General features: G+C 43.6%; 2 protein-coding genes across 2 annotated transcripts in view; one reads left to right on the plus strand and one right to left on the minus strand.

Annotated features, from left to right (window-relative positions):
• SNRNP40 (small nuclear ribonucleoprotein U5 subunit 40) overlaps positions 1-20,468 on the minus strand; it is a 90,586-nt gene extending 70,118 nt beyond the window's left edge. The window contains exons 1-2 of the mRNA XM_085645653.1: positions 20,228-20,468; positions 3,649-3,778 (exon numbers count right to left, since the gene is read on the minus strand). Coding sequence (XP_085501779.1) covers positions 3,649-3,778; positions 20,228-20,338 — 241 coding nt within the window. The 5' untranslated portion in view covers positions 20,339-20,468. The remainder of the gene's footprint in view (positions 1-3,648; positions 3,779-20,227) is intronic.
• A 389-nt stretch (positions 20,469-20,857) lies between these two features.
• The window catches only part of ZCCHC17 (zinc finger CCHC-type containing 17), an 81,600-nt gene continuing 79,682 nt past the window's right edge, over positions 20,858-22,775 (plus strand). Inside the window, exon 1 of the mRNA XM_085645654.1 lies at positions 20,858-20,988. The gene's annotated coding sequence lies outside the window, so the exon portion shown is untranslated. The remainder of the gene's footprint in view (positions 20,989-22,775) is intronic.

Here is a 22,775-nt window from a genome sequence, read left to right on the forward strand (position 1 = left end):
TTATTGAAAGCTACCCTAGTGGTAGCTATGGAGAGCAGCCTTCAGGCTAAGTCTTGAAGGAATGTAAAGCAGCTTGTTTTACCAGTCTATAATCTCTCCTAAATGAAAGAAATCCACACCAGGTAAATATATAAAATATATGGATTTATTACTAAAAACACCCTCCTAGTCTCTTTATGAGACTAGAGGTCAAACACATAAGTTACACTTCAATAATCACAGTAAAATAGCACAAATACTCATCAGGCCCTAGGGGAGAGCCAAACCATATACTAAAATAGTGGTATAAGAACCACGTCTTAACTAGACACAAGGCCTAGAGCCTGTAGAATCTCTGGGACCCCAAGGAACCACCCAAGGTAGTGACACAGGGGACCCACGGGGGCCGTGTGCAGTGTGTGAACAAAGCCGCGAGCTCCAGCTAGCTTCTATGGGGAAAGTCGCGGTTAGATTTTTAGAGATTAGGGACACTTAGAAATGAGTCAGGACCAAACACTTTTGGACTTAGGAAGTTCTAGGGCTAACACCCACAGTACTCGTGTTACCTCACCCAGGGAAGTCGGGTGCATAGGTGTCTTTTGGTGTCGGGTTGCGTCGTCGATTTCAATGGGAGCTGGCGAAGAAGTGCTGCTGCCGTGAAGATGCGAAGTGTTCGAAGAGATCCAAGCCTGGATCGAAGAGGAGAAGAACCTGAAAGCAGAGGGGACAGAGTCTGGGTCACTAGCCAGTGACCAGGAAGGCGATAGGCAGATGCCCACCGATGTCGGTGATTTCAGGTGAAGAAGGTGAAGCTTGACTCTTCAGCCACGAGGACCAGGAGGCGTCGAGGATGACCAGGAGCTGGATTCGAGCTGTCCCAAAAAGGATGTCGAGTGCTGCAGCGTCGGTGCCTGGATTGGACACAACAAGCCTTGGCAACAGCAACCCACACATAAACGAGAAAGATGCTTCGGTGCAGACCAGCAAGGTCTGAGGGACTCACCACTTGGTAGGGAGTCAGGGCACGTCTGGAGCAACCAGGGAAGCCCAAGGAAATTCAAAGTTACCCCCTCAGGGACCCACCAGTCAACGGACCAGGGATTGCGAAGAGACCTCGAGACGAAATACAAAATGGCAGCACACGGGTCACTCGGAATGACCAGGCCAACAGTCTGCGGTGGATTCGGTGCTAGAGGTGGGGGCTACAAGTCAGCCCAAGCACGACTTCAGGAGACGTCGAGAAGTCAATGCACTTGCAAAAGTGCACAGTTACCAGGGGTTCCGGTTCCAAGCTACTCCTGAGGGCTGCGGGTCTCAGCTTTGCTGGGGACTCGGCTCGGCCTCTGAGATGTCTGGAAATCCTCTTCCTGGGTTGCAAATACCTCGGAGTCCGGCGGGAGCTTCGATATTGCAGACCGACAAATTGCTTCGTTGGCGCCTGCCAAGCAGGGGAGTCACTCCTTGACCTCAAGGGAGATTTCTTCAGTCCTCTGGTCTTTAGCAGAGCGTCGAAGGTCCAGGATTCGGCTTCAGAGTTTCATCCAGGGTAATCTAAAGTTCTGGTTACAGAGGTTCCTTACTTATATCCAAGGAAGGGGTTGGACTAGCTCTGGGGACCGCCTATAGGAGGGTTTGGAAAGAGGGGTGGCTACACCCATTTCCTTTGTCCAGTTTCACGCCAGAGCAGGGACTGGAGGCCCCAGGACCGGATTGAGCTGGACTATGCACAGGGACACCAAATGTGCCCCCAGTGCAGGACTTCAAAGCACTCAGAGTGCTCCCACCCAGCCCCAATACACATAAGCCTGTCTGGGAGGTGGTTACACCTCCCTGTGACAGAAAGCATATTGTCCAGGCCTCTCCTGCCGGAGTTTCGGTCAGCAGCAGGAGGCCCGACCCGTGTCTGTGGCTGCAGCATCCATTTTGTGATGCCAGAGCTCTGTTAAGTCTCTATCGGGTAACCCAGTACTGCCATGTCTCTCCCTCTAGAAGGGTGGGATCATACTCCCACACCAGTTACTGGTGTGGGGGTATGATTCCAAGGTGTTTGACACCAAACACGACATGTTTAGTGCAGCCAGTCCAAAGTTAGAATTTACTGTTTGGTTATAATGCACTTAAGAGTATATGGTCAGGCTGCACTACTGACAATCCCGGAGAAGAGATTCCGAAGGCTGCAGAGGGGCTCAGCTCAAGCCTGGGCACCCTCTCACATATAACCAAGCACCCTGCCTTCAGGATTGATAAGGCCTGCCATAGGGGTGACTGATAGGTTTGTATGTGCAGTATATGGTGAGATATAGTGAACCTATATCTCAGTAAGGGGTGCATGCACCACCATACCCAGGCTGCAGTAGAAGACCTGTGGTGTCATTTTGGGTGGCTTTCCAGGGGTGGCATATACATGCTTCAGCCCCTGGTAGGCCTCTGGGGTACCTATGCCCTGTGTACATAGTATACCATATACTAGGGACTTATAAGGACACCTCAGATCCAATATGTAATGTACCTAAAGAACATGGAATCATTTTAGAGAGGAAGCAGCTAGGCTGGGGCCCTGAATAGCAGGGTCCCAGCCAGACTAAAGTCGAAAAACAGTGCAACACCAGCAAAAAGTGGGGGTATACATGTGAAGCAGACCCTACTCTCCTACAGAACCTTTGACTTCCAAGCAGGTGGATCCAGCCAGGAATGGAAGCTGGAAGGAATGCTGCTGACTGCAAGCTTATCTTGAAGATTTTTTTACTCTGATGACTATTTTCTTAATAGAATAGTAAAATGCCAAAATCAGGCCAAGAAAACGCATTCACGTTTTACATTAAGTTATGAGCAGTGCCTGTACATTTGCCACAGGTTAATGGGATGATGCGACCCAGTCTGTCAGTTACTGATAAATGGCCAGCTGCCAGGAACAGGGCGAGTCCAAATATTTTTTCTACCACAAGCCAGGAATTATGTTACTTTGTCAAACTAGGTGTGGATCACTCAGATTAATTTTCAGGGACGGTGGGGTCATAACCGATCAGGACTGATTAATTCTGGGGCAATTGAGGGGTTCCTGTGAAATGTAATCAACTGCAATTCATATTTTTTTTTTAAGTAAAAACAATCATCCTGCTTTTTAACAATGAGTTACAGGAAGAGGCAGTGGTATCAGCATGATGCAAAACTGCATATGCACAAATACATATACATGCATGCAAGAGGTGACAAATGTCTCAGTTGCAGCCCCGATTATCCCAAGAAAGGTATAGTAAATGGCTTAGTTCAAAGGGTAAGTCTGCCAAGAAATTACTCATTAAATCACCTAGCAGGTTTAGTGAAAGGTACACTTAACTCCTTTAAATATTTTGGCTAACGGATGGGTGGGAGTTGCAAATTCAGATTATTAGACTTGACTGTTCTGAAATTTACTTTGGAGATATATATATATTTGTTCCCATTACAATGTTCATATATTTGCTTGTGCTCTGCCAGTTCCTTACACGGCAAGCTCCATTAAGAAATAGGAACAGTGTGGCTAGACATATTGGCCATAAACATGTACAACTTAACATTTTGAAGCCTAACACTAAAAAACACGGATATTGTTCTGTGTCTCCTGTTATGGATTTCATAGTCTGGGTGGAGTTTAACAAATTGTGAAAACAGAAATAAATATCAACTTGCATATCAGTCTGTCAAAGCCTGCAGATGCCAGGGTGGCTCCATTGGGATGAAATTTGCAGCAATACACTTCGCCTTCGTGCCCAGAGAGCAGCATGATTGGTGCCTGCAGGCTGGAGGTTCGCGGAGGGCCCTGAGACAGAGAAAAGAACAAGATGAAACTGGACTGTTGCAATGTAGAATCTGATGTCCCACTTCTCTCAAACTTAAGATCTCAAACTTTACATCATCTAAATTTAACAGCACTGACAACAGAGAAACCATAGTAAATTGAGCAAAGAAATAACAGGGCGACCTGTGATGTTTCATGTCATTTTAGATCTGTAGTTTTATGCTCAGTGAGGCACACAAGCAGCATGTGTTCACAGAAGGAGAAAAACTTGTCTGAAACCAAGTGTCCCTTGAAAATACTTGACATTTACTCTCTGTTCCACCTTTGTGTCGAATGAAGTTAAGAAGCCTGGGAGGCTTTCAGCATGTCCACAATATGTCTTTTCAACCAGACAACTGTGTTGTCTGGTAGACTTTGACCTAAAAACAAAGTATATAATCTGTCACTCCCATTCAATCCATTCATATCTCATGCAAATGACCTCCTAGCACCTCCTCATCATCTCCCTTCATGGTGTACAAGACCGGAGTCTTACTAAATGGCCCGAGCCTTCCTATACAAGCTGTACATCCCATGATCCTCTCGAATCGAACTTGGTGCCTCCTTTACACCTAAAACAATATCTACTTTCTCCGTCAAATTGGCATTTCCACCTTTTACTACTTCCAATCAGACCACAAATGCAAGGGAATTATCTTCAGTTTCCTTTCTGAAGACCCCTAACAGTTTCCTGTTTTGTCACCTAATTATCAACCTAGCTCAGAAAGAGCACTAAAATGCCCATTTGCAGGATTATTTAAATGTTCCACCATTTATTTATTTATTTATAGAGCGCAACATTCATCCTGTCGGATATCACGGCACTAGGTTGCAAGAAACGCATGGTTGCGGTAATACTGAGGAGGAGGACCACACCAGCTACACATATTAAGCTGTTCAGGTAGGATGTCTCACATTTGCGAATTGCTAATTTCCATACTGATGGAATTACCAAAAACAATATCACTTATTTGGTCCAATAATTACAATACAGGAAATCACATGAAATGGAGTCAACCCCAGAGGTAAAAGTTTGTTGGGTTTCCTGCTCAGAGGACATCGTGTCTAGAATCAGCTGCCAGAGTAAGCCTGACAGTCACACAAAAGTTATTTAATGTGTTTTCTCTCTACTCTATCTCTCCATCTCTATAAGCACCAGCCTACTACGATTATGCCTCATCAAAGCACATGCCTAACATGAGACAGAGTTGGTTGTCCTTATTTTACTAACACCCCTATATGAAAGGCAAACCATACAGTATGTGTACAATATTGACTTCACCCCATCCACCCAATACTTTGGATGTGTCAAAATTGAGGGTTTGAATGTATCTATTGAACGGTTCTCTTCAGCTGTCAGCAATAATTACTCTAAGGATTTGGGCCTTTGTGAAGCTAGCATTCTTATTTACCAGATATGTGCATTACACATCAGCTTTTGCGCATTTATTTTTTCTTACTTGATAGTCTGCTTTCTCTCCTCCACCATAGTCAGACATGATTCAATTTCAGCCGCGCCCCCCTCTCTGGGAAGTTGTTTTACTTACTTTACTGCTGAGTGAAACTCATTCACTTTAGGTTGCTGATGTAACCTTTTGAGCACCTCTTGTTGCATTGTTTATGTGTTATTCCTTTCTAGGCTCGAATCACACTGTACTTTCAATATGGTGGCAGCAGTCAGTTGTCATACATCACCTTGTGCTTTCAATATGGTTGGGCATTTAGTTGCCCTGGTATACCATTATTGCTAAAAAGTATTTGTTTTTCTGATTTGTTTTATTCCTCAATTTTTTATAGTTTGTCTCTATTTGTAGTAGTTATTCTTGCTCTGTTTTTATAGTTGAGGACTTAATTTATTCACAGCCAATACTTTTCCATTTATCATGTCCTCCCAAGATGGACACTCGTGAGGTTGCCCCGGGTTATGTTCTCCTCAGATTCAGCCTAATGAGTCAGTGAATATGCTTTTCTTTTGCTGCTCTCTCGCACATGCTTTTTTCTTTGTATGGCTATACTCATTTTCATTGTTATTGTTTCCCCTCATTAGACTCATTGAATTTGGGTAATAATTCTACTTGGAATGATTTGGCCTATGAAATAATAAGTATGTAAGTTCTTCCTTTTTCTGTGCTTTACTGTAGATGTTGGCTTTTATGGTCGCATACTTTTGCAGTAATTTTGTCTGATTTGTTTTGAATAGATGAAAACAGTGTTCACTGCATTTTTATGATTAAGTTTGCATCCTTTAGATGTCCCACTACCCTACTTCACTGTGTTTTCTTTCCACTCCGCTCTGGTGTCACTATGTGAATTGCATGGTCTGTGATGACTATCATTTATGACTAATGTACTTTGTCAATCTGGTTATGAAAGAGAACTTCTTTTCCTATGAAGACCAACTATACTGGCAAGTGATGGGCACTTCCATGGGCAGCACTTGTGCTCCCAGCATGGCAAATCTCTTCAAGCATTGGTTTGAAGACACATACATCTATCCGGACGACAATCCCTTCCACAGCAAATTGTTGCTGTGGAAGCGCTATATTGACGACATCCTAATCATCTGGGAAGGTGACCACAATTCTCTATAGGAATTTTCTGGATGGCTTAATACTCTCTATGCACATCTGAAATTCTCCTGCGAGGCAAGTAATGAGACCTTATCGTTCTTGGATTTGAGATTGTATCCCAAAGAGGGCATGATATTTACTGAACTATATCAGAAACCCATGGCATGCAATGCATTTTTGAACTATACCAGCTTTCATCCTCGGGCCTTCGGGATAATCTCCCCATAGGACAATTCTTACGGCTGAGGAGAAATTGTACAGAACTTCGCATGTATCAAAAACATGCAACCATGCTGGTACCCATCTTCACATCCGACAATATCCGTCACGATTGATACAAACGGCAAAGAAGAGAGCCAGTCTTAAATAACAATCGAGAGGCACTGTTGGAGACTTATGAGAAACCTCCCTCGAACCGTTTGGTATGTGTCAGCACTTTCAGCCATCTCAGCACCACAATCAAGAAAGCCATTAACTCCAATTGGCATATCCTGAATAAAGGCAACAAAACTAATGAGAGGCCTCTTTTTGCCTTTAAACGTAGTAGAAATCTGGGTAACATACTTGTTTATTCTCGGCCGAGATTACAACAAGTAACCCACCTAATATGTACTATTGATACTGGTACTCCTGTTCAAGGCCACTTCCCATGTGGCCTGGTTTGCCATCTGACCAAACGTACTTTTGAACTTGACCTGGGTTTGAAAACTCCCTGGGTATTACAGAACCATACCAATTGCAACTCAGAAGCATTGATATATCTCATACAATGCCCCTGCAAGTTATTCTATGTAGGGATGACAATCCGTAAGGTGAAAACAAGGAGGATTGAACATAAGAGCTCAATCAGACGGAAGAAATCCAATACTAAACTCACAAGACACTTTCTTAATAAAGGACACATAGAGAGTGATCTTAGTTGGGTAGTATTGGACAAACCTCATTACCATAGGGATATGGGACCCTTGGAGACTGTGTTGTTCAGGAGAGAACAAAGATGGGTGTTTAGATTGGGGAGTCATCATACAGGACTTAATGACGACATACCCTGGTGTGCTGTAGGTTCGCCTCAAGATACATAACTACAGTTATACCTTGCTTAGGTATAGTCGGTTAGAATAAGTTTCTGGGTTTTTTAGGAGTATGTAGTAACCATAATATCACTACACTACTAGTTAACAACTGACCTATTCATATGCTGAGAGTTCGCAGTCAGTTTTTACATGACTTCTATTACATCCTGCCATGGTGAGACTACGCATCTTTGACACAATGCTACCAATTTAAGGAGAGCAGAATGACACTACATCTATTTGCCATAAGAAATAATTGATGTGCATCTATATATTATTGGAGTCATTTGGTTTTATCAGAAGTCTAAGCCAAGAGTAGTTATGCACCTCCAACTAATTAATATACTTGCAGACCATTGCGTTTACTAGAATGCTATATTGTGGTTCTTGAGTAGCGCGATTATTGCTTTGCGAGCCCCCTACTATGTCCTGCTTGGTGGATCTTACTTAACTAGTGACAGTATTCCGATGCTCATAGTGGGGCTCAGTGAAGATTGATTTATGTGTTGTGGCATGGGATGATGCGGTCAAACCCGGATTTGGATTCACGAGTTTTGTGCACTGGGTTGTCTATTTCTGACCCGATGACAATTTTCTGGCTTGAGACATGTTTAACTTAAATGATTACGGACGTGGGGACCTGCTGCACGGTAAAAATTTGAGCCGATGGTTGATCGGGAGCGGCACGTCGTTTCTATGACAACGGTGGTTTGTCGAGAGCGGCACGTCGTTTCTATGACACCGTGAGTGAGCGTATACGCGTTACATACACATCACGTCGTGTACGCTCCGTATTCACTTCCGTATTTACTAGCTCACATGGAACGCCCTACGGCTCTCTCCCGAGTATCGAAGAGGAGACTGTGCGTTTTTCAGAAGGTGAGCACCCTCTCATGGTATGGGGGACTTGTTCCCCAATTCGTAATAGTAGTTTGATTAGGGCCACATCCACAATGTCTCCAGCGGCCATATCGAATTTTCAAGTACCTCTGTATGTTATGTGAGACATGTCCACCATTGTAGTAGAGGTATTATGTGGCCATCTCAACAAAGTCTTTAGCGGCCAGTTTTGCATTTTGGTTCTATAACTTTTAAAATCGTAGTCACGGGTCGTGGTTACCTTCAGCAGACCCCTTTGCTATTTTACAACTACAATGTGGCGATCGGCATAGTGGTTATAGTCACTGTGACTAGATTATTCCCTCTGGCTATTTGCATATGGGTAGTATGCTTTTAAGTTAGAATAGCATACTACTCATAATAAAATATGACATTATATGAACTAAACAGGTACAATTCCATTTTCAAGTTTGGTTATCCTCCAATAGTGGGGTCTGCATTATATCTCTATGTAGGTATGATTTCATAATGTTTTTTAACCCTCCACCAGATTAACCGACACGTCAAGATACCCGGTAGTAGGTTGAGTTGAAACATATATCCTACACTTAGGTAAGCACTCTATTGGGACTTTTATTGAGAAAAGCTGCTCTAGTGGATTACAGTAAGGTTGTTGTTATATTGGGTTGTTTGTTATTATTTTTCAGAGCCACCTGACAGATCATATTGACCAACATAAGTGCATGACGGTTAAGGATTAGAGGCCCAAGTATCACTTTATTTTATTTATTTTTACACCATATAAAGCAGAGTGACTTGTTTTGATCCTGATGAATGCCTTGAACCTTTTCGTCACCATGGCAGAAACATGTTGATCATTTATGAGGGTATACATCCATAACCCTTCATTCACTTGCATTTTAATCACTACCACTCAGGTAGGAGGAATAAAGTTGTGACCCCTAAGTAGGTATTTTTTAAGACACTATTTTCACTTTCTTTAGCATTCTGCCCCTCCTTACCTTCTCGAGTTGGTAGTTCCAACACGTGCTTTGCACTCCTGCTCCTTCCCTCTTGGGTTAAGTTGTAGCCCACACAAGTTACCTTGCGGTCCTTGTGTGTTGGAAAAACCCAATGATGAAGCATGTCACCCTCGGGTGAGTGAGGGTTTTCATCCACAACTGTGTTGTGCCCTTCTACAGCAGCTATCTCCTACACTAGATTTCTTATAGTTTCTACTTGCTACCCTATAATTAGTGTGAGATTTATGACACGGAAGCTTTATAGGATAGAATTGTTCTCTTTTCTATACTGTAGAATTGTTCTTCCTTTTGGCCCCCTCTTGTAAGTTACATAATGTACTTTGTCTACACAGCTAACAATTTCTGAGATGCCGTCAGTGCACATTTGACAATTTTTGTTGATTTCCATTTATTTATAAACAGAATATTGCTATATGCATAAAGTCACAAGGGTAGTCACGCTTATTTATTAACACACGGACCAAAACCTGGAAGCTTACTCAAAATCTTGCTTTGGACATAACTAAGTATCACCTTTTTAACAACTAAAGGAATTTATATGACACTTGTAGGAAATCTGATTTTACTGTGTGCTCTGTCTGGATTTTTCTAGAACTACGTGCACTTTACCCCTACTAACCAGCAGTAAAGAGACTCTGTCCCCCTCAAACATGGTTAAATTGGCGTACTCCTAATTGGAACCCTTAACTTGCCTATAAATCCATAGTATGTGGTGTTGAAAGTGCACCAATGGCCTGGAAAATGCCACTTGTGGACTGTAGCACCTATGTGTAAACCACTACAGTGGCACTGCAAACATGGCTTCAGCCATTTTCTGTGCAGGCTGCCTGCTACACTGTAACCCTTTTTGACAGGTAGCAACCTTTCTTTAAAATAAGGTAACAACCTCCCGTTAAAATATTAACAAGTCACCCCTAAGTAGGCCTTGCAGTCCACATGGCAAAGTGCTCAGTATTTAAAAGTAGGACATGTAGAAATATAAAATTAACATGTTCTTATAGAGACCAGCCCCAAAAAGCTAGTTTCACTGTAGGAAGGCTGGCTGGTCTACAGAGAAATCCTGGGAAGCAAAACAAAATATGAATACCGTTACCTCAGAAAGAGGCCATCTAGAAAAATAATTAAAGCATGATATTTAATAGTTAATAAACACCCAATTCAATGGTGTATTCTGTTTTTATAATAAATATTACGAGAAAGTAACTTTTAGAAAGTTATCCTTTATCTCTGTGAATTGTCACAGGACTAAATAGGATATCCCTCTATCAGTCCCCAGCCAGTGATTAGCCTTGAATAGGTATGGAAAAAGTGAAAAAAAGCTTTACAGAGGCAAGCAATAGGCTGACCTGAATGAGCAGAGGGGACTCCCTAAGTAAAAAAAAGTATGCAAGGTGGGAGTTGCGGACCTCTTTTTCAGATGACAGTGTCAAATCCTGCTTGACAGGTCGGTTGATCCAGGCGTCGCACTTGGGGAGCAGTTGAAAGAAAGAGGACAGGATGCAAAGACAATTCTTGTTTTTATCACCCGTCAGGTTGCTGAAGGACACTGCTTTTGTACTACTGGACTTCTGTCTCTGGGTTTGTTGTGGACACAGTACCTGCTTCAAAGTGGATTTTAGTGTTAGATGTGAGATGACACTAGGATAACAGCAGTGCACTCTTAACTGATACCTCAAGCCTCACAGCCCAGGTTTAGTGTGGTAGAAGACCCTTGCCATCTTGAATTACCCCTGACACATTGTATTTTGGGTATATTTGCAGTAATGCCATCAGGAACTACTGAAAAGTTGAGTATATAAGGCCTGAAAATGTATACCTCATTGGTTAGTGAGGGGCCAGGAGTCACCCCCACCCAACAGCTAGTGCCAGGCATATATCTGGCACCTTCAAGCACCCACTGCAGAAAACTTTCTGGACCTGCAGAAGATCAGAATAGGACTGGACGTGCTGCTGGGGGCATAAAAGGAGCCCCGAAGGACTGGACCTGCTCCCTCTTGCACCCAGGACAAAGCAGGAGACACCAAGGCTCAGATGGGCAACTTACTGGCGACTACAGGAAGACAACAAGCTGTAAGACGCCTTTTACTGGGTTTATCCTGCTGACCAGGGGCAACAGCACTATGAATGGACTGTGCTGTTGGTCTCTGCCAGACACCCTATGAGTCCCTTAGAACATCCAAGAGGTCCTGGGGGCCTTGTAAGTAAGTGTCCTCCTGTGGTTGGTTGGAAATTAACAGCCCAAGGGCCTTATGTACAGAACACATTTTCCCATAGACACAGAATGGGCAAAACCCTTTGATGCATCTGACCCTTCGCTTGAAGGCAAAATCTTTGATCAGGATCAACCTTGTTTGAGTATCCAATCCTCACTCCATCACAGTGAATCTCAAATCGCACCTACGTTCCGGTTTAACACTACCACTGACCAACATTGGCGCTTTGTGGCTTATTGCATTACTTTCACATAAAACTTTCAACATTCATATCTCCGCTTTGTGCTTTTTAGGTCTCGCCTGAGCCAGCGCCCATGCGCTGCTCTGCGAGGCTTCTAGTAAGGACTTCCAACTCGGACCACACGCTTGTGCGTGTGTTTTTTGTTGGCTCACACGCTATTGGCCTTTGTGTGCGTCTTTCTAAGAAAGACAGCAAGCAATTGGCCAAAGGCGGGTGCATGTCCCGCCGTCTCTCTCCCCTGGCCTAGGGAGCTCGGGAGCGAGCAGCAGCACGACCAGGTGCGACCTGCATTCCTGACATTCCTTGTTGCTTTTCATGGCCACACTTGTTTCAAACTGTGACATCCGATCCTGCACGCACGGTAACTTTTAGTGGCTCTGAGAGGTTTCCGTTGTGCGCTGCAGAGAGCAGGAGGCCTTACAGCCCCTCCCGCTACTCTTAACGTCTGCTCCGCACTCGCAGACTTTACACGACCTGCATAGTTTTCATTTGGGATGCCCACAACTGCTCCGGTCCAGTGAGAGAAATCTAACACTTCTATGCGCTCCAACTGGCTTCCGTGGAGGCATGGCAGCCGCTCCCACTAGTCTTAAAATTTGCTGCCCCTGCCTATTCACAGACCCCGGCCCTGTAGTCGGAAAGAACTACATTTCTCGCCAAGCTGTATTCAGCTCATGCAGTTCAGGGATTCGTCTTTCTCCACTCTGTCTAGCATTATGGCAATTACAGTTTAAAGATTCACATTCGTCATACAAGCTGCTGTCGCTCCTGCACACTACATCTTCGAGCAGGCTGTGCGCTTGCAGACCCTGTCGTGCCCCAAGGATCTGGTGCTGCTACTGCTGAGAGTCACATGTGCAGCCGTGTCCCTGGCTCACTGCTGTGCTCTGCGGTTGAGGGTCACACGTGCAGCCGTGTTCCTGGCTCACTGCTATGCTCTGCTGCTGAGGGTCACACGTGCAGCCGTGTCCCTGGCTCACTGCTGTGCTCTGCTGCTGAGAGTCACACATGCAGCCGTGTCCCTGGTTCACTGCCGTGCTCTGCTGCTGAGGGTCACACGTGCAGCCGTGTCCCTGGCTCACAGGCTCTGCTGATCGTCTTCTGTGCGGTCAGGGCCACGTAGGTGTGAGACCATGTGCAAAAATGACCTCAAGGTGGAGAGACCCGAGTGACTCTTTACTACGGGAATTAGGTAGGTGTAAGGTGCTAACGGGGCTGCAGGCTGTGACAAAAGTAACGTCTCTGTGTCTTCGTTTCTTGAGCAGGAGCCACAAACCTTCCACTCCAAGATCCGTCCCTGGTTATCAAGGCTTTCTTTATTGTGGGCTTTGTTAAGGCTGCATTTTGGTTGATGCTGTGCAAGTGGACGTTGTGTTTCTGTTAACAACGCGCAATAGACATATTTATCACCCACTCTTACATGAGATGCCACCACTACCAGTAAGTACCATGGCCTGGATTGAAGAGAGGCAGCTGTGGAGGCTGAATCATTTGTGGCTGGAGAAGGAGAGACCAGGTATGTTAAAGCTCCTTCGTCTTCACAAGGTACACTCGTAATCTATTGAGCTTCACTTTAACACCCACACTACCGGCTGTCCCTTTACTTTCGCTCCCACCTCGTTTTACTTTGATTTACGTTTGATGCTCTTTCTGGTTGCCTGTTGCATGCTGGTGTTTTTTTAATATATACGAGTAACAGTCGTCGGGTTTTCTTTAAAAATAGTGCAATAAAAGCAGAAAAACCCTATTTTATTTTTCCCATTTATTCCTTTGACAACCAATTTGTTTCTGAATGTTACTTTTTTTTAGTATTTCAAATTATCACTCCACTGCAAAAAAAAAAAAAAAAAGATTGTCATTTACACCACCTCCCGCCGGTCCAATCATTACACACTTTAGCTGCAGAGACCGATATAGGATCTCTACCTGGACCAGTAAAATCCAATATCACGATTGCCTTAAAGAGACAGGAATGTTTAACACAGAGGCACATGTGCAAGACTCGTTACAAAATGTAGTCACTTGTGAAACTTGTATTCAACTGTATCTGCCAAGTCATCCCCCACACCAACTCACGCCCGTTGCTGCTTCCTTAACTACTTGTCTTCCTCCCTCCAAAAAGGCCCTGGGACACTGCATTACAGTGGGTTTCCTTCCACAATGGAGCATAGCATGGCCGGCTACCACATCTTAGTAAAGCCATCAGCGAGGCACCACTCAAGGCACATTCATAGAGCCAGGAAAACGAAGCAGCTTTAAATACCCAATGGACACTTCAGCTACATAAATAAATATATCAGGCCTGCTTGAATTCCACTGTATCTCCCATGCCCTCGACACCCCACACCACCCCCACCTGTCCCTGCTGGTTTAACTATTTTGTCTTCCTCCCTAAGCCTTACACACTTCAGGTGCTAACACACATAAAATCTTTCGCTGGACCAGTAAAATCCTATATCGTGATTGCATTAAATCAGCAGTCCATTTAACAGCCAAGGCATACTCCTGCATGTTCTGAACCAAAGCAGTCTTCCCAGCTGTTTGAACTCCAAAAAACAAAATACACGTTACTGTCCCCTGCAACATAATTCCATTACACTTCACGCAACACAATTTACCTCCACACAATTACACTCCAACCTAAACAATTACACTTCACACCACATAATTACACTCCACATATATCCACTAAATTCCAAAACACATAGTTAGTTAATACAATTCTAAAACGCAACATCACCCATATTCACACTCAACATAATTCCACACCATACCACACAACACAATTCCATGGCACACAATTCCATACCACACAACATAATTACACTACACACCATATCACTTAATTACACTCCTCTCAAATCTACTCCATGTCACATAGCAATACTCAACAGAAATACACTCCACACCATGCCACACAATTACACTCAACATAATTTCATTCTATGCCACACAATTCCATGCCACACAATTGAACTCCACACAATTCCAAGGCACAAAATTCAAGCCCACTACACAATTCCACTATACACCATACACATCCAATCCACACCAGATTTACACATCATTTGTTTTTTAAATATCTTTACTGCATTTTGGACTTTGTAACATACAGAGGTCATCTGTAGAGATATACATACAGGTACATATCTAGACTGCGAATGAGTACATATAGCGGAGGTGCATATCAGAAACATGAGTAATGAATATGTGCATATACACATCTCAATAGGTGCACTATGTCATTAAACAGTTTCATGCTGCTCACCTCTCGCATTGCATCACATCAGCCTTTCATTCACAGATAATAACCTCTGTGAGATATGCAGTCCCAACTCATATGAGATCGCTCAATGAACCCTTGTAATGTACAGGGGTGAACCTCATGGGGGCTATGAATGTATGGCCACCTCAGTATGAATTAGGGAATCGCATAATTTGTCAATAAGATATACGTTATCTGATATATTAAACTAATATCTAACTAAACAAACTGCCATCAAGAGATCGTGTACGACTGGGTATGGGGTTGTGTGCTTATTAAATTCTAGCATGTAGACTTGCCAGGGGGGGCACTATGACTTATACAGGTTATGAGGAGGGAGGCAAACTAGATATCCGGTCAGGGACCAGGGGAGATTCTCAGAGGCGGGTTCAGGCTTCAGACATAGGGCGCAGTGTTAATAATAAATGCCCCAGATTCACGGGCTTGGGATCTATGGCGTGTAAGCTAGGCAGTGTCGGGGGGGGGGCATCAGCAACTTCAGCGTCATTCCTGTGCGTGAATGCTGTGAGTATGGTGTCCCAGTGCTGCGCTATCAGATATTTGCAGAGCCCCGCTACCAGATTTCCACATCATGCCTCATAATTCCACTCAACACATGCCACTCCAGGACATACAATACCACTATTCATAAGTCCACTACACTTCATACCACATAATTGCTAACCACATAATTCGATTGCACATGCACACACTGATTCAGCATTTCTTATATTAATTCACTTCGGGTCTTTCAACACAGATTCTTTACCATAAAGTTAAAAAAAAAAAAAAGCACACAAGCCACACACCTCTACAAAAAAAAACATAAGTAAAATTATATATTGTTTACCACACAAATAGCTCTAACTTTCACAAATGCGAGACCGACTGCATTGCAAATGCTTGTTTGTATTACTTTTACATAAAATTTTAAACATTCCTCTCTGTGGTTTCCCTTATTGGATATTTGTAATTTAATTTATTAAATTTTACTCTATATTCTAATTCGGTTTGGTATTTTGTTTGCATTTTGACTTCATTGCGGTTTTGCTAGTGCATACATACTTTACACATTTCCCTAGGTTAAGCCTCTCTCCTTGGTGCTATGGTTTCCAAGGGGTTGCACTCAGGTTAATTTAATGATTCTGAGGGTTAACCCTAACAAGAGTTGTAATCATTATTTGAGGTGTTCAGTTGGCCACCCCAAATAATAATCCAATTTCTGACAATGCTAATTTACATTTGGGCAGAGTACCATATATGTACCTGAGCATTCTATGTAGCATTGTCAAATCTACTGCTGAACATTTATGTGTCTAGGATTCAACTGAACCACAAGTTCTAGTACCGAGTTAACACTTAAACAAGCTTTTCCTATAAACAATGTATGCCATAATCTTATACACACTTACATTACTGTTTACTAGTTGCATCAACTGTTCTATTCAGTTTGTTGTTTTCTCACGTTCCTTTTGGATTTGACCAACTACTTTAAATAATTTAATACGCAATTCATTAGGGGCTATTATTTCATTTGCATTTATAAAGCCATCCACTTAAAAGACTGCATTGCACATCAGCCCTTTAAAACATGTCTGGAGGCCATAAGAGGAAGTTACCAAGAGCAACAACAACAAAATTGTTTCTGGAAACTCCCACATTCAAGACCGACCAGACACTGAAATAGGTCTTCTCTGGACCAGCACAGACATTCTGTGACTTCTGAGAACCAAACCTACTCGCCCATCCTTCTTAAAATTACTTTTAAAATTATATTTTCCTGATTTAGTTTCATTAACTATATAAGAAAGCTAAACCCGGCCCTTATCCAATCATTTCTTTTTCATATGCGTTTCAATCTTGCTTTTGTTACCTAGGGTTCAGTCTCTTGTAAAGCGCAACAACACTGTGGTATTCTCCATGGCAGTTCCTCCCATTGCCTTTTGCCCCCCCCCCCCCCCCGCCTCTGGTTCCTTGGAACAATAGAACGTTCCGTCATGACATTTCAACTGTTGAGAGTGTTTTCCTCTCAGTGAAGAGCTATACATGTGCTGTGGCTGGGGTTTTACCAATAAACCTCTCTTCAAGCACATCATCCTCCTGGTCATTCATTCAACATTTCTACAAATACCTAAAGATTTTTTTCTTGTCGATTTATATTGCACCGACTTGGCCCAAAGGCACCAAAGAGCTTTACACAAGCACCAGATTACATTAGACAAGGTCAGATCTTTATTTTTTGGGCACAGGGAGATTAAGTGATTTGCCTATAATTACAGGGTGGCGATTCTATGCCAAGACAAACTAGGATTCGTAGTTCCAAGGTTGAAAGCTCTGGCCATTAGGCCATATTCTCCATCCCTAATCAAATAAACAGATAACAGGACATACACTGACTAGATTGCACCTTCGTTATTATCTTTAAACACAATAAAATACAGTGTGACACCTCAGGCAACAACTAAGAGAGATACAAATAATATAAGTAGTCACTGGGTTACTTTTTAGGTCACGCCTGAGCTAGCGCATACGCTACCCTGCGAGACATTTAGTATACGTGTTTTGAAAGTGCTATCTCGCTGGCCTAACGCTTGCATTCACGCGAACATGCACTCGTGCAGCCGTCATCTGCCTCCCTTCCAGCGCGATCACTGCTGCGCGCGCGCACCACTCGCATGCTTACTACAGAGCGCGCGATCACTTTCACTTTGATCACAATCATTTTTTAACGCCCGCAAGTCCGTTACTTTTACGGCCGCGCGGCCAATGCTTGTTTTTAATCTGAAAGCTCCCTTCCTACTTCAACCAGTCACCTGCCTCTCCCCCTTACCTTTGGGGCCAATGTAGACGTCGCATCGGGACTCTCCATAGAATTAGAGCCACCGCCATCTTCTCCACGACCCCACCTTGCATTCCATTGGACACTCTGTGACTTTGCCCAAGCCTACTGGCCAATATGGCTGTCTGTAGTTCCACTGAATGTCCCATACTGCACGTTTAGCTTCTTGCTTTCCCTGCGGAGAAGCTGCTGTCTTCAATGGAAGGGATACACCATAAGAGGACCACCTTTCGTAAGGTAACCACCTGTCCACTTCTTACTCAAGTCGTCCGTGAATTATCACTAATGTCTCTCTTTGAACTATTATGTCATTTAGCTTCAATATGAGCACTTCTGATTCACATAACTATTTTTCCGCCGGGGCCTATTCTGTGAGTCGTCTGAGAGTGGAAGGTACTGCTAATGTGTAAGATGACTCGGGATTGGAGCAATTGCTAATTGGATGTGGAGTACTTCCTGACTGCTTCTGAGATATATCCCCAGCCTCCGAAAGTCTGCGCATGCAGCGGGCTGTAATGTTTGAAGCTGGCTGAGCTTGGTTATAACTTGAGTCAATTTTAAATAGATTTAGACCTGGTGGTGACAGCCTGTCACCTGATGTTGTAGAAGGGAGGGGTAAGAGGGTGAGGAAGAAAGGAACAGGGCACTGGTGAGTATTGCCCCCCGTGTGGTTAGTGTGAGCGGTGGTTGAACACGCTCTGTGCATGACTGGCATCAGGCAAACCTTTTTGGCGGTTGCACGTTCCTAGGGCTCACCTTGCCATAATCGGGCAGTTATAGCCCTGGAGGATGCAGGGCGCCCCTTCTCTAACTAAAAACCAAGGCTGGCATTTAATACAGAGTTCTGATAACAGAACTAGAAGGCTTCCATTTTATCAGTATAACACAGCAAAAGTGGATCGTCCATAAAAGCCATGCCAGTAAATGGCATTTTTAACATGGGAAATGGATTAGACTAAAATTTTCTAGCAATCGATACTTAACATTTCATTTCTATTCACTACACGCAGGCAAGGAATCTGCATCAACCTTCAGTGCTTTAATACTAGAGAACGTGTGTATTTCCCTGGTCCTGCCATGTATACATCTAGTACTGCCAATATGCAAAAGTGTGCAGTAGAGGGTGTGTCAACTGTATGTCCCTGGCCCATCGAGTGTGCACAGCAGCAGGGCAAGTGGTGAAGATTTTGTTATTTTGACCAGTTTAAATACCTGCACTCCAATTCTGTGCGGTGTCTTCTAGGCAACGTTAATAAACCTAGTCGTCGTAACGGTCGGTGTAGCTTTAGCTGCCAACAGCGGCATCCCAAGTCCCGCCACACGAGGGCACCAATGACGTTCTCATAAATGCCAAAGGCAAACTGCGATAGAAATACTGAGAGGGTGCAACAACAATTTAAAACTAAGATAACCACTTTCCATGACAATCGTTTTGGATTCCGTGTTCTCTTTTTTTACCAAACATTAGTAACACTCAGCACATACAGAGCGTACGCAGCGTCATTGCAAGCTTCTCCAGCACAAAGACCCAGTGCTACACAGGTAAAGAGGAGGGAGGGGCAACAATCTCACAGAAAGCAACAGGTGCCGTATGTGGAACAGAAGCACATACTTCAGTCACACACATACAAGCTTATACAGACACACGCCATGTGTAGCAGAAGTGCGAGTTTCCCCTCAGAGTTGTAACAGCCGAAGCGGCAGTAGCATAGCACAACACTACATACACTCAGAATAAGTGCAGTAGCATTGAAAGCTTTAGCGAATGGAAGAGATATTGTGTGAGATGAAATTTCGTAATGCTCGTGGTCATCATGGACATCTAAGAGCTGAGAACCAGCAAAAAAAATTATAAAATGCTTCTTAGTACTCTTAATCATCACACAGTTATCTCATTGGCATGGAATGCACATTTTACCTAGGAATCATAATCACCACCCCTTTCAAAGAAGGGAACTGAAGAGCCTTATGGAGTACTGCAAGCAAGAGAAACAAGCATTGCCATGGCCAATAGGTCTCGTCTTTGGGACCTTATAAGTGTTTAGCCATGCAACAGTTGATGTTGTTGCACCAAGGATATTGTGCTGCATAACTAAATACTTATAAGGTCCCAAAAGCGAGACCTATTGGCTATGCCAATGCTAGTTTATTCTTCATTCAGTTCAGTGAGCTGGGGCTTAACTACAACCAAGTTAACAACCGCGCCTAAATCAGTCCTTCTGTCAAGTGTAATTCGTTTCCTCTCGGACATGCAGCTTTGTACTAAAGGTGGGCTTTGAAACGACACTGCAGAAGCAAGACGCTTTGGAATGCATTACCCCCAGACCAATCCTTGTACTCCACTCACCACAGGCAACATTGCTCCTGGTGGCGCCCCGGGAGGCAGCAAGTCAGGCCGCGGCCTCTTGGGTGGCACAAGCACCATCTCCTGGCCCTTGCGTTTGTTAGGTTCCAGCATAGCGGCAATCGACACCCTGGAAGTTTGACAGAAAGATGTTACACGAATACCGATCAAATCGGGCGCAGGAAAACTATGTTCCCAGAAGATCCTTGCGGCCAGGCGACGTAATCCAAGCTACGGAAAAATCAACCAATCAGAGGCAACATGCGGCCATGAGAGGCTTCACTGGGCGGACGAAATGTAAAAAGCATAGTGTAGTGCATCGCCATCTCGGAATGCATTTTATTCTGTGTGTTGGATGACGCTGACTGATTTAGGTTTCGTTTTTTGAAATAGAGTCACTATGTTTATAGTGAAATATTTTTGAAAAGCAAATGGCAGCTATGATTAAATAATTTGGAACAGTCGCGTATTAGCATTGGATGAAGTATTATTGTATACTTTATAGTAATAGAAAGGATTTAGGATTTATCGAGGAATATTCTTTGTGGAATATATTTTTTGTCAGTTTTTTCTGTTTGAATCAATTTATGAAAATGAAATCAGAGCTTGACAGGCGTCCGCCAATGGGAGAATCTTGCTAGTGATTAGACAGTAAAGCAACCCTGGTTGGTCCGACTGTTGTATACACATCAGAAAGTTTCGAATCTCCTTATTGGCTGTGTGCGTGAACACGAATGGATAAAGATGGCCGCCTCCGGTTTTGCGTAAGTATTATTAGATCATTTGCTCAGCCGTGCGCTTTACTTCTGCTTTGTATGTTAATGTCGCGCCTGTGCTTATTTCTTTTTAGTGCTCACCAACGAGCAGCTTTCGGCAGTGTGTTGCCGAAGTCCTATTGCGTCCAATACCAAAACTTAGTGTGGGGTTTTCGGCGGACCGTTGCTTATCGTTTTTTGCACTTCTTGTTAATCTCATTTGCATGCTTTTTATTTGGAACGAAATCTCACTTGATTTCAGTCTTCAGACTAAACAAGCTAAACGAGAATGGTGGTGTCTGTTATAATGCCTTAACTGAACCTTGGAGGTGTACATGTAACACATTATAATCCGTAACTGAAGTCACCTTGCATGTGATTATCTCTGAGAGTGAATAATTCATTGTCAATCGAAGTGACGCTTTTTTTGCACAATCGACCATTGTAAACAAGCATTGGCATAGCCAATAGGTCTCGCCTTTGGGACCTTATAAGCGTTTAACCATGCAACAGTTGATGTTGCACCAACTAAATACTTAATAAGGTCCCAAAAGCGAGACCTATTTGCTATACCAATGCTTTTTCTTAGCAGGCATCCATAGTCAGCACCTTTCTTTGTCAAACGCTGACCAGGTCTACAATAGTGGAGCAGGTGTCATTGGGGCCTCTGTTAAGACTCTTGTTGCCCTGTATACATCCATCCCACAGGAGGGATGGGGTGACTGCTAAGATTTCATTATGGAGGAAGTTAAAGTAGATAGCCTTAATGTCCTTGTTCTCTGCAGTAGGCACGCAATCTTTTGCCGGTAGAATGAATTACGACCTACTTGAAATGAAGAAAGACAAGCTGTCCATTTATTAGCTCACCATTGCTGAGCAGCAAGGCTCTGGCAACAGAGCTAACCGAAACACAGCTGAAAATAACAGGGGGCCATTTATACACGAGGATCGAAAATGGATAGGGTTTGCACGATCATGGAGCATGGACAGTTAAGGGATTAGTAGGGTGCGCCTAATAAGGAGGGTGTTAATATCCTGTTTCTCATATAGATCGACTGGTGCAGTTTCTAAGCGCTGTAAGCAACAGGTCTTACTATTGCTCACCTTAATTTAATAGTACTGAATTTATAAATCTGGAAGGATGGAAGGCTGAATCGGCCATGCCAGGACTTGGATTCGTGATCTGCAGCTCACAGTATATGACAGCGTTGAGCACTAACGCAATTGACAGGCGGGGTGGGCCTAGTACTGCGATGACTTGGGGCAGAGAACTGATATTGTGCAGGAAAGAGTGCTGTGGTTAGTGAACGGAATTCACGATTTGCCCAGTCGCACTGCCGGCCCATGCCCAGTCACACTGCCTTCAAATCAACAGATGTCAATGTCAGCATAACACACTCAGTCTTTAAAATGCACTGAATACCACTGCCTTGACTAATAATGAAGTTGGGTATTTACAAGACTAAACAATTGTAAAAATAAAAACATAAGATATCTGACACAAAAATGTCCGACTCGCTGCCTCAATTATATAAGCTACTTTTATCCTCAGACCTGCAAAACAATTCCTGTCCTACATTTTTGATCAAAACACATAGCCAGGGGTGATGCCGCGAACAATTCACAACTTTATGTCAGTCTTCAAGAAAGTTTCATGCAATACCAGTCTGGGATGCCAAGCTATATCATTTTCCTGAATGCAGGCAAGTCTTCAACGCCTGGCTTGCCCCTGGTAGGCATACGTCCACAATACTGGACAGAATAAACTCCTAAACCATCAAACCCTTGGATCTTAA

This window comes from Triturus cristatus, chromosome 3_1 (assembly GCF_964204655.1).
Source record: "Triturus cristatus chromosome 3_1, aTriCri1.1, whole genome shotgun sequence".
Lineage (NCBI taxonomy): Eukaryota > Metazoa > Chordata > Amphibia > Caudata > Salamandridae > Triturus > Triturus cristatus.